This window comes from Myotis lucifugus, unplaced genomic scaffold, assembly GCF_000147115.1.
Source record: "Myotis lucifugus unplaced genomic scaffold, Myoluc2.0 scaffold_238, whole genome shotgun sequence".
NCBI classification, from domain to species: domain Eukaryota; kingdom Metazoa; phylum Chordata; class Mammalia; order Chiroptera; family Vespertilionidae; genus Myotis; species Myotis lucifugus.
The window spans coordinates 45,146-57,806 of NW_005871286.1; the positions used below are offsets into that span (position 1 = coordinate 45,146).

Consider the following 12,661-nt stretch of genomic DNA (forward strand, 5'->3'; position numbering starts at 1 on the left):
ACCATCAAATAATTTCACTTATCACCTCATTTTGTTACATTTAAAAAAATTATTTTTGCCAACTTGGTACTTTCTGGGTCTTATTCCTCTATTTCTTTCACATCAGTATCTGCGGCTCGCCTGGTGAGCTGTACGGGAGTGAGCATGTTTACCTCTGTGAAGACTGGACAAATGATGTGAAGAAAACAGTGACAGAAGGGTCAAAGCCCCTCAAAATCATGCTTATTTTCTTCCAAATTCTTTTGCGCGAATATGGCATTAAACAGGGCTGCAGTAAATGAGAGATTTCACATAAATTTGAACCCCACACGCTGGAAGTTAGGCAAAATTTCGCTACACTTGAATAGTTCCAAGCAAGCAATTTGTTACCCTTTATCCTTTAGTGAAATTGATGAACAGGTGGTTTTCAGAAGATCACTCAGTATATTTAGCTTCTGAAATTTGAGCAACTCAAGATCTGATTGGTTGCCCTTGCCACATGATAACTGGGAGCCCAGGCACCACGCTGGCTCTTGCTTGGGGTTCTCAGGAGGGGAGAGTTGGGAGAGGCCTTGCTGCTGAGGAAATTTATTTGATAGATTGAAGGTAAGGCCCGTTTATGGCTTTTTCTGTAATGTTCTTGCAGGAGACGTGCCATAACTTCCCTTGAAGTAGTTTCCGAAGTTGTGGCTCATAACTGGGGAAACGGGCGATGGAAACGGTGACTAGGAAAGTCTGTGACGCCGTCGCCGTCCCCAGGCCCGACTAATATCTGACATGCAGTGTGTGGTTAGAATCAAGTCTGATACTAACCAATTTATTGCTAAACTGAGCTGGCTCTCTGGTCTAACAAGATCTTTTCATTTTTGCCTTTGATTTTTTTTTTCTAACTATATTAGCACGAAAAAGGATCCTATATTTATCCTTTTCTGCTGGGCTTCATTTGCCTGAGGAGTGGCAGTTCTGCTAGCTTAACAGAACCAGCCACAGCAGGGTATAGGTTTACATGGCAAATATGTCTGGGCCCAGGGACAGCTGCTCCAAGTCATCATCCACTTTTATCAAGAGAATTCCACTCCCTGGCATCTGACTACTAAGGCCTTGGGAGACCCTTTCGTTGGTGCCCGAATTAGAAGTTTAGGCCGAAGACCCTCAGTCGTATGCGTCCTTCAGTCAGTGCGTCAACAATGTGTTCTTTTCCAGGTTGGAACGAGAGCTACAGAAGCGACAGAGAAAAGTCCACACAAGCCAATGGTGTTCGGAAGGAAAATAAACCCATTGCCTTGAGGTTTCTATTTTTCTTTTAAAATCTGTTGGCAGGTTTATTTTGCTATGTTCTCATTGGAAGCATAAGATATACTGTGTACCGTGTATCAGAGCATATGGAGACCTAAGGCAGCCCTCTTAGAATCTTGGTGCTACGGGGGGAAATGACAATTTCTTCCAAAAGCTGAGCCGACCTTCCTTTTGTTTGAAAATGTTTCTCTCCAAGTATTTGGAAGTTGAAGGACTCTGTTCCTTTGATTTAAATCCTCTCACTCCCCTACCCCCCCCCCCCACTTTGTTTTACAACTTGGACTAAGTTGATCGTGTAGCCACAAGCAGCTTCAGTTTTTCAAACCTGCACTTAAATATCTTTTCTCACTTAGCCTGAAAACATATACGTACGTGTAGAACGGATAAGATTTTAAATCCTGCTTTTATAATGTTGTAAACTGATTTCAGTCCTGGGGATAGATTCTAACGTATCTTCATTTGTCTGGAACATGAGCAGTGTGTAGGTGCCACTACTACTCTGAGAAAATGGCAGATGACGAAGAATATGAGGAGGTGGTGGAGGTAAGACACAAAAACTGACTCCCACAGCAAAGCATTTTACCTAGCAACAATCAAAGCCATGTAGGTGAATTAATCATTTGAAAAATACAATGCCTATTGTAACTTCACAAGAGTCATCATTAAAGCATGAGAAAGGAATATTTTACGTTCAGTTTCACTATAATTATGTGGGATTTAAAAATTGAAAAGAAGTATCACTGTTTCCCACTTTTGCTTTTCTTTAAACTCTCAAAAACAAAACAAAACACAAAGTGTAGGGTAAAGGCAGATTTTAATTTGTCTTCTAACTAAAACTACCTTCTCCCCCACTTTCCAACCTTGAAGGGACAGAGAAGATGGAGAAAAACCTCTGGAAACTGAATTCTATTTCTTAGTGTCTGCAAAGAAATAGAAGAAAAACTCTTTACTTCAAGCAGCTGATTACCTATAGGGAGATATGAATTAAATGCATATGTGAGATTTTATATACATGTACATGTGCATGTACACACATATAAAAATAAACTCACCCCTGGCCAGGTGTCTCAGTTGGTTGGAACAGCCACTGTAAAACAAAAGGTCATGGGTTCAATTCAACAAAAGGTCACGAGATCAATTCCCGGTCAAGGCACATACCCAGGTTTCGGGTTCAATCCCCGGTCATGGTGTGTATGGGAGGCAACCAATCGATGTTTCTCTCTCAAAAAAAAAATCAGTAAGCAAATAAATAAGTTAACTCAGGATGCTCCCAAGTAAGAGTTGGAGCCACAGTTTCCCACCAACTCCATTGCATTTACCCAAGGGAACAAAACTAGCTTTGCATTTGAATTTTGAAAAAGAACAAAGACCACAGTGGCATCTTGAAAAATTCCCTCCAGATTATTGGTGGGTGTCTAACATATTTTACAAAATTGCTGTTTATTTATATAATTTATGTAATTTTGTTTTTATCATGTCATGGTTTTTCTTCACCAGCTCTTGCCTTTAGTTTCACATCCATATAAATATACTGCCATTGAATATAAAAGTGGTTAATAATTACTAATTAATGGTGATATAAATACATATATGAATTTGGAGGCAGTTTTGAAAATCTGTGCTTTAAAAAAAAATGAAAATAACTTTAAGAGCTACCTAGAATCAAATTTCAAATGGAAATGACAAAATTTGTCTTTGGAAGATTATTTTATGGACCAGTCTATATTTGTTTGTTTGTTTGTTTGTTTGTTTTTGTTAATTCTTACCTGAGGATTTTTTCCCATTGATTTTGTTTTAGAGCAAGTGGAAGGGAGGGAGTGAGGGGGAAAGAGAGAGAGAAAAATCGATTTGAGAGAGATACATTGATTCTGCACATGCCCTGACTGGGGCCAGAAATCAAACCTGCAACCCGGGTACATGCCCATGAACCTTTGGTGTGTGGGCCAATGCTCTAACCACTTAGAAACACTGGCCAGGGCAGGACCAGTCTATATTTAGATGAAGAAATTTTTATTTTATTCTACAAATAAAGTTGCTTTTATTACTGAAACACACACACACAACCCAGAATGAATCTCATCCAATATAGCATTTAAACTCTCTGGCTTCAATGCCAAAGGCCACATTTGTCAATGTTCAAAATTATCACTAGTGTGCATTTCACATATGTCTCTACAGGGTATCAAACACTAACACAATTATAAAGTAAACTGCCTTTCCTATGATGCTAAAATCAGGAATACTTTTTAACTTCCAACTTAAACATCCCTTGACCTTCTTAATATAATTGTGTTCATCGGTCACTGAAAACTGTCCTTAGCAATGGACTCGATTGATTTAACGAGATGTCATAAAAATGGAGGGGGTTATTTTTAGGCCTCTCGTCCTTGCCATTTTGTTCCCATTACTGCTCTGGGTCTGACCAGCAGGTGCTAAACTAATAGACTTCCTGCCAGAGAGTGTTGAACCAAGGTCTCTCTGACCTCAAAAAAAGATGACACGAGAATGGGGTGGTGGCAGATTTGAGAAAGCAGTCAGGGGAGAGTTCACAAAAAAGGCAGGAATTTGCTTTTAAAATACATTTCCTAAGGATCTCAGACATCTAAATAAAATTGTGCTGTCACTCTCTACTCAAATTTAAATGAACTTGGAAAGAAAGAAAAAGAAGCAACCCATGTACTATCTAATTAGTGGCAAAGCTCTTTTAAAAAGTGAGATTTGGCATACAAGTTAACGCCAACCATTTGGGTAATGTTGTCTTTTTTGAAGCTTATTGCTAGGATACATTTACCAATCATGAGAGTCCAGCAAAGGTAAAATTGGATGGCTACCAAAGACCTGCTTTCACTTGGATGCTAGCAAAAATCCAAAACAGTTATGAATCATTCATTTAAGTTTAATATTTCTTCTCAAGTCACTGATGTTTTGTGTGGCCAGAGGAATGGTTCCATTGGATCTGCATCAAATAGTATTCCCCACAGTGTCCAAATGACAGTTCCCAGGGATGAAGCACCAGCATGTGGAAGACATTCTCGGTCTTAAAAGCGCTGTGATTTCTGTTGCCTTGTGTAAGGACACAGAGATGGAGTTAGATTTAAATTTAAAAAAATAGTAAAGGAGCAAAGAAAGTGCAAGAGTGAGGGACATTAGGCGAGGTTTATACTAATTTTACTGCAAGTGAAATGGAGCATGTGGCCTATTGACAATGGGTAAATAAACTTGTTGAGAGTTCACTGAGCCAAGGGCAGAAGACCAAAGGCCACCGAGGAAAAATTTTTGTTCAATGGTTTTTCATTTCCCCGAGTATATGTTTTGGTGACAAAGAAAAGAAAAATGAAGTATTAAACCTATACATTTTTTTTGACTGAGAAAACGAGCCAAGTGTTTCATTTTCATCCCCTTCCTGTGTGCCTTGGCCTAACCAGTCTTCCTCCTGCTAGCCCAGCTTGGCGGGCTGAGGCTGGGGGCAGGATTCCACTCTCCTTACGCATCTGAAACAAAATGTCAGCCAGTTCCTATCCGCGCCTATTTATTGCTGGTGATGTCAGAAGCAGAACAAAAGTAGATTTGATTTCAGGGCCCGGCTGCAGGCACCTCTGAGCCATCAGTGGCACATTGCTGCCCAACTCCCACATTTTGTGACGAGGAATCTCTCCTTTTTTCCTTCACTCCTGGGCATTTGTAAATGTTCCTTTTAATACCCCTTTAGGATCATCACACCATTGGAAGGGATTTGCTTGTCACTCTGGAAGAAGCTCATGACTTAGCAATCAGGGTGATATAGGGATAATTGAGATGTGTCTGTGCCTTTGGATCTATTATTTCCACGATACAATCCACTTAAATATTTTATTCACACTGAGGTTTCTGTTTTGTTTTATTATTAGTTAGCCAACAGTGAGTTTCATCAGAATTTCTCTCTGCCTAACTCACACACTCCAGGTGTTGTTATATTCTTTCCCCAGCAAATTCTACTTGGGTATGAGAAGAAAAAATGTTACTTGTACCAAGTAAAATAGCGTCCCATGACTAGTAACTGGCCCCACACACTTTTCTTATCACTCGGCATCTCCTTGTCCAGTCTGATGGCATCCACTTCAGCTTCCCCAAAGTTTTGCCGACTTAAAATGGGGTCCAGAATATGAACAGGCTCCCTCTTCTGCTTCCTTCCCCACATGTAGCAAACCAAAGTGGGCTAGTGAAATAACCCAGGTGGCGTAGCGGAGGCAGAGGAGAGGTGATTTCTGCTTTGGTTCTCATGACCACACTTTTGTGCTCTATTTATAGTACTACACAGAGGAGACAGTCTACGAAGAGGTGCCGGGTGAGGTAAGACCCAGCCCACACCTGCATGAACTGCACGCTCATTAAAGCAGAAAGAGCCACAGAGCAGGCAAAGGGAGGATCTGAGGGAGGATCACTTACCCTTGTGTGCTCGGCAGCTGGGGGTACAAGAATGAATGCTACGGAGGTTTTATCTCCGTTTTTGCCATTCAACCTATACAAGATGCTGGGGATGTTCCCCCCCATAGTTCATGTGGTATTTTTGATGCAGGTGATGCTAATTAGAGTAATGTCAGTGGCTATCACCACTCTGACTGCAGCAAAGGGATGGCCTTGAACTTGTAATTCGCTTTGGGACCAGCAGGTGTGCTGTGTAGAGTTGTAACTTGTTGGGCACCATCTCTGCCAATAGGGATGGTGCCTCTAACCCTTTGTCCTTGGCACTATCATAAAATGCTACTTAGACTTCAGCACATAAGGAATTCCGAGAAAGCCATTCCCATATCCCAAATTGAAGCATTTCTCCCAACATGAAATATCTCATTCGTGCCTCATTTTCTGCATGGAGATGTTTCTCTTGAGAATGACAAACAATGATATGGATGAATAACCCTAAAGCCTACCCAGAGAACCTGTGACTTCATGGAAACTAACATCTATAGATGCTGTAAATTGGTTAGTTTCTCACGGTCAACCACACATCTATATCTATAAAAGCCTAAGCAACCCAAAGACCTAACGACAGGTCAACGGGTCACTATGACGTGTGATGACCACCAGGGGGCAGACGCTCAACACAGAAGCAGCCCCTGGTGGTTAGTGCGCTCCCACAGTGGGAGTGCCGCTCAGCCAGAAGCCGGGCTCAGGGCTGGTGAGCGCAGCTGCAGCGGAGCAAAGCTCTCCCACCTCTGCTGCAGCTCTACCCGAGTGGCGGCTGCAGGAGGCGCATTGGGGCCAGGATGAGCTGGAGCAGCACAGTGCCCAGCCCCAGCTCCTCCCTGGCCACCTGCCACTTCACGCACTGCTACACCCCTTGGGGGATGTCAGACTGCCAGTTTCGGCCAGATCTCCATAGTGGGGATCTGGCCAAAACTGACAGTCTGACATCCCCCGAGGGGTCCCGGATTGCAAGAGGGCACAGGCCAGGCTGAGGGACCCCACCAGTGCAAGAATCCGTGCACTGAGCCTCTAGTCATAAATAATAAGCAGAAAGCAGCCTATTAACAATGGTCTGACAACACTAGGGAAAGTTGTCTTAGATACACAATTTCCTTATTACTTAGGTTTCTCTTCTCAAAATTGATGCTAGAACTTTGCCTTTGATCAGGTGGTTTTAGCTGTAAAGAAAATTATATTATGAGATTGATTGAAGACTTGGCTGCTTATTGTCTTTTCTTACATACAGTATTTTTAACCTTGGACTAGACCTGAACTTTGTACCTTAGTTTCTTCCACTACAGCTTTTTGAAAGAAGCAGTAATTTCCCACCTACCACATACATAGGGCTGTTGTGAGGATAATTACCCCATTATCTTGTCATCATTATTCCTGTCCTTTATTAGTATAAATGTCATTCCAGTTCACATTAACTAACTTACTAAGCCAAGAGCATGGTAATCACTTGTAATATTTATGCGATTCATTTTTTATAAAGTTCATTACTCTTTATCTCATACTACAGGGGAGAATGCTTAAATATCTGCAGAATAAGCAACCAACTTATCCTTAGACTTACTCGTATTTAAAAGTTAATATTAAAGTCAAGAATCTGAGCTTTATTTTATTGTCTTACTCTTTTGTTCTCTGATTCCAAGTTTGCTTTTACTTTACCCAGTCAATTTAAAAATATTTTTAAATATTTAAGAATACTTTACTTCTTTTTTAAATGCCACCTTAAGTTCCTTTGAGTTCCTTTCTGCAAATGGAATTTTAAGGCAATGCTGTAAATTAATAAGAAGCAACAGTTCTACTCCAGGCAATCTTGAACAATCAGCAGTATGTATGTGACATAATGTTCTTTCAAATGGATATAGTGTGTGATTTTCTGCTTTGGCCTATTTTAGTTATGGAGAAGTAACACCAGGGATATAAGTCAGAATACCAAGATCATGCTTACCGCAGTTTTTACTTTTATAACAATGTTGAACTGTATGTCAAATTTTCAGACAATAACAGAAATCTATGAAACTACGACAACAAAGACAATATCTGACTATGACCAATCACAACCTTCGAAACCAGGGCTGGCCCAGCCAGAAGCAGCAAAGCCGGCGGAGAGGAAGAAGGTTATCAGGAAGAAAGTGGACTCTTCCAAATTCATGACTCCCTACATTGCACATAGTCGGAAAATGCAGGACCTCTTTAGCATAGTAAGTTTAACGTGATTTCTGCTAACCTGGCTTTATTATAGAGAAATTACTGATCTCAACCAACTCTGTTTTGGATGCTGGCTGGATTCTTCTCCTTAACCTTGTATGGAACAAAATTATTTTGAAGAAATATAAACTCTTGCGAGTCTTGAGTTTTCCTTTCCTGTGATTTATTTGTACCATTGCAGCATCAGGAAAAGCATCCTTGTTGAAATTATTCCTCCAAAATAAGCATTAGGCCATTTATAAAGCACTTATTGGTATTTAATCATAATTAGTTAGCCAATCTATAAAAATGAAATCATAATACAGATGTAGTTGACATCAGTTCACAGAAGCTACTAGTAAATAGCATCTATTTAAATAATGAGCAAGATGCCTCTTAAGTACGTCTCTAAGAGATGGATGGTGAAGAACATGTAGCTTAGAAAACCAGGATCAGACTAAGAATGTTCCTCTGTACCCTAGAACAGTGGTTTTGAACTCTGGCTGCACACTTATAATCCCTTAGGATCTTTAAAACTACTAATGCCCAAGCCATTTTGGTTTTATCAGTCTGGGTTTGGGACCAGTGTAGAAGGATTTTTCAGGATTTTTGAGATGATTCTAAGGTGTGGTCCACGTTAGGAATCACTGCTCTTGATGGTCCCTAGTCTTTAAAGTTCTGTAAGTTACACCGATGGGTAGCAGAATCAGACCCATTGGAATGGATCTAATTTGTTGATTGTCTATGGTGGGCTGAGGTCTCACTAGGTTGCCTGATTGCATGTCCTCTTGAGGCTCAGGGGGAAAAATGTAAAGTATCTCAGGAAACATTGGTTTATATAAGACTAATGTTTACTAGTATGTCAAAAGCATCCTGTTGTGGTTGGGCAATAAATATTTACTTTTGGTTGAGTGCTAACTTTGGGGGACTATTGAGTAAATTTCTAGTTCAGATTCTTGAATGATCTAAAACTTAGATTTCTAAAAGTAAGATAACCTTGCCTTTTTTTATCACTGTAGTATTGAGCAAAAATAGAAATTATTTTTGTCAACTAATTGCCATAAAAATCTCATTAATTCAGACACTGATATCCTAGAATTTCTGGTAGACTGAGCAGAATGCTGGCAAAGGTTTTTAATATTTTAAAAGTGGTTAGTAACTAAATCAATAATATAATTTAGATTGGTGACTACTCCACTCATAAATACTCTTGAAACATTAATAATGATAAATTATGCATATTATATATAAGGCAAAAACTCATTGTATATTTAGCAGAAACAATAAAATTGCATTTCTTTTCAAAATACTCCATAATGGAGATTTTCCATTAATTCAGGTGGCATGTCAGCTATCCCAATCACTGAGATTTAGCTGCAACTTCTGAATTGAATATTTTTGCATTGTATTAGCAATTAAATCTTTTCACATTTGGTTTTATTTCTGTATTTATTTTCTAAAATTATTGCACTTCAAGCTTTTTATGTGTGCACTCAGACAACAAAAAACATTAAGAGAGTCATTTTAGGGCATTTCCAAGACAATAGTCTGTAATACCATTTCTACTGTCTCTATTAACAACCATGTTTAGGAAGAGCAATTAACAAATCTATTTTAGTGTTTACTGAGAATCAGAGTGGGAGACAAAAAAATGCTGTCAAAAATGATAATTGTTATAACTTGCAGATTTTTTTTATCAGATGTGGATGAATGCATTGCCTGAAATTTCTGCTGCTGCATTATAAGATTTTAGGCTAATATCTGATATTCTTTTCAGAATAAATACAAGGAAAACTATGAAAAAGGAAAAGGACAGCCATCCACCAGCACAACCGATACCCCAGAACTTCGCAGAATCAAGAAAGTACAAGACCAACTCAGTGAGGTGGGCGGCATTGTTAAAATAAAACACAGACACATATAAAAATATGCCTACCACTGGGAATTTGCTTTAAGTAGGTGTGGAGAGAATAGGGGGTTGAATTACTATGAGCCAGTTCAGGAATCCAGAGGAAACACTGGCCATAGACGCTGCTGCTCTAAATGTGAACCCAAAGAGGCTTCTAAAAGCTTGGTTAGAGAGTTAACTGAAAAAGTGATGTGCTTTGGAAGTTCCAATTCACTGTGGTCCTCCCTCCTGGAGCACAGGGAGGCTGAAATTCAGCCAGGAAAGCAGACACACAGTAAATACAGGGGCTCTGCAGATCTTCAAACATCATAGTTTTCTACCAGAAATAAACTTTGCTTTGTGATGCAGAGTGATTGGGTGGATGCTCTTTGGTGATAAGATATTCTTTAATATACTCACATTGTCATGCCTGTCCTGAATTCTAACTGTGCATTACTTCTGCAGGTTAAGTATCGGATGGATGGTGATATTGCTAAAACTATCTGTCATGTAGATGAAAAAGCAAAGGACATTGAACATGCAAAGAAAGTGTCGCAGCAAGTCAGTAAGGTAAGGTCATGGGATGGATGGCTGGATAGAAAAGAGTGTATATTGCCTTAGAGGAGGGCACCGGACAGGCCTGACCCTGCTCGCCAGTCCCACTGCATCACAGGCGCTGTGAGCTCTAAGGGCACACGTGCCAGGGAGGTTGCCCAGATGACCGGAGTGGCCGCGGGAGCTAGGTGGATTGGAGACCCTGTGTGACTCCACTACAGTTGCTGCATGGAACGCAGTCCCCATGTTGTCAGAGTCTCTTATTTTATAAGGAAGTTGAGAGCTGAATTTTTATGATAAATCTGAAAATTTTAAATGTAGGGAACTAATTAAAAACACTTTTTGAAAACACCATGTAAGTCAAAAAAACACGTGTGCCATCCAAATTCAGCCAAATGATGGATAGGTTGCAACATTTAAAAGGAATCTATAGAGAATCAGAATCATGATTAAATTTTAAAAATTAGATTTTTTTTTCAAGAAAAAACTTACTAAATGCGAGGAAATTATTATGGGATGTTGATGTGGTAGATGTTTTTCTAATCGATGCTAGAAAACCTTGAGTATGAAAAGCTCTTCACAACGCTCTCCTTTGTTCTCAATCACCATGCCCACGGGGAGACATCAAGCCCTCTGCTCTTTTTGTCTAGGTTTTATACAAGCAGAACTGGGAAGACAACAAGGATAAGTACCTGCTTCCCCCTGATGCCCCTGAACTTGTCCATGCCATCAAGAACACAGCCTTGTTCAGTAAGGTAAGGGCCTCTTCTTTGTCACCCCTCTATCTCCTCTGTTTTCCTACCATGTCATAGGAATACCCCTAAACTCTTGGTAATCTGAAACATGGTTCTCCAGTCTTTTTTGTGAGTAACCCCGAGACCTGTGGGGCTGCCGGGACAGGGCTTGGCAAGGAGGAACTGAGAAGAAAGCCCTGGGCAGAGTAGAGGAGAGGGTCCTATCAGGAACCTGAGCCACTTCGGGGAGGAGTAGGGATGGGGGGACAAAGATGCTCCCGAGATCCAGCTCTGCAGACCCACGAAGCAATATTATAGTTTTTCTGTAGACCCTGTGCTACACTTTGGATATTCCTGGCTGTCACGCTTATTAAGGGTCTATTTTGTGACAGAATCTGTATTAAGTAGCTTCCTGGCTCCTTACACCTGCATTAGTACTTGTTGCAGGAGGTAGGTAAAGTCACAGAGAGGAGATGAAACAGAATTAAACTCAGCTGCCCTTCTGTCAGTAAGATTTGTCAGGAGAAGCAGGAGAATCTATTAGTAACTGTGACTTGGATTGGATGGAAAGGGAGAGGTGATCTGTCAGTTCCATTTACCTTTGCTCTCACCTTGCCCTTGGTTCTTTATGCCATTGATGGATGAATTGAGAATTCTGTATTTCTTGTGTGATTTCATGTTCTCACAACTTTTCACTCTTTTCTGCTATACACCGAAGAGTGGGATGCAGACAAAAGTTTGTTTTACCCCTATCATGACAGCCCGGAGCTGAGGAGGGTTGCCCAAGCCCAGAAAGCTCTCAGCGATGTAAGTGAACTGCCATCAGCACCATTTGTAGTGTGCAATCGGGCGCCTCAGATTACATCGTCTGGCCAGTTCGTTGCAATTCTTTCGAACAGACTAAATGCCATTATTGCAGAGGAGGAATATATCTAGAATCATACTTTTTATGTCTAATTCAAATTAGATTTTATCGTTTATTTTAGATAGAATTTAGTCCGATCCCCTTTTCTTACAGGTGAGGAACCTAAGTCTAAGGCCACTAGGTACTTTAGTGGTAGAGCCCAGATGGGAAGCCAGGTCTTGTGGATCCCAAGGCCAATGTTCTTCCCACAAGAGCATGCTCCCTTCTGTCCCCTTGGCTGGAGCTGAAGTTTTCCTGTATAATAGAGTAGCATTTATAAAACCTATTGGAATCACTGCCACCTTCCCAAGTTTATTAAGTAAGTGATAGTATTGAAAGATTTTGATTTGCTATCCTAATCATAAAGTCAGAATTGTGGCGTGTCCCCCGTTTTCCTGCATGGGGACTTGACTGACGTACTTGACCAAACATGTGTGTAGTTATCCCACGAAGACCTCTTGCCCTCAGTGTACATAGAGGATCTTACAAAGTTAGCAAAAATGTTAGCAGTCCCATTGGCTAGAATTTTAGACTTTGTGAGCTGTTTATTAGAGGAACTTTAAAGCCCTGACAGAGTCCTTAGGGCCAGAAGCAGCAGCAGCAGAGAGCCTTGCATGGGTCCAGCACTTCCCCTTGTGTGAAGTTGCTTTATTTCTTTGCCCCTGG

The 12,661-nt window shown here is 40.5% G+C and overlaps 1 protein-coding gene across 1 annotated transcript in view; it reads left to right on the plus strand.

Annotated features, from left to right (window-relative positions):
* Window positions 1-521: 521 nt before the first annotated feature.
* NEB (nebulin) overlaps window positions 522-12,661 on the plus strand; it is a 192,085-nt gene continuing 179,945 nt past the window's right edge. The window contains 9 exon segments of the mRNA XM_023762218.1: window positions 522-585; window positions 1,183-1,267; window positions 1,754-1,818; window positions 5,563-5,604; window positions 7,725-7,928; window positions 9,692-9,799; window positions 10,268-10,372; window positions 11,008-11,115; window positions 11,797-11,898. Of these exon segments, the coding sequence (XP_023617986.1) occupies window positions 1,783-1,818; window positions 5,563-5,604; window positions 7,725-7,928; window positions 9,692-9,799; window positions 10,268-10,372; window positions 11,008-11,115; window positions 11,797-11,898 (705 nt within the window). The 5' untranslated portion in view covers window positions 522-585; window positions 1,183-1,267; window positions 1,754-1,782.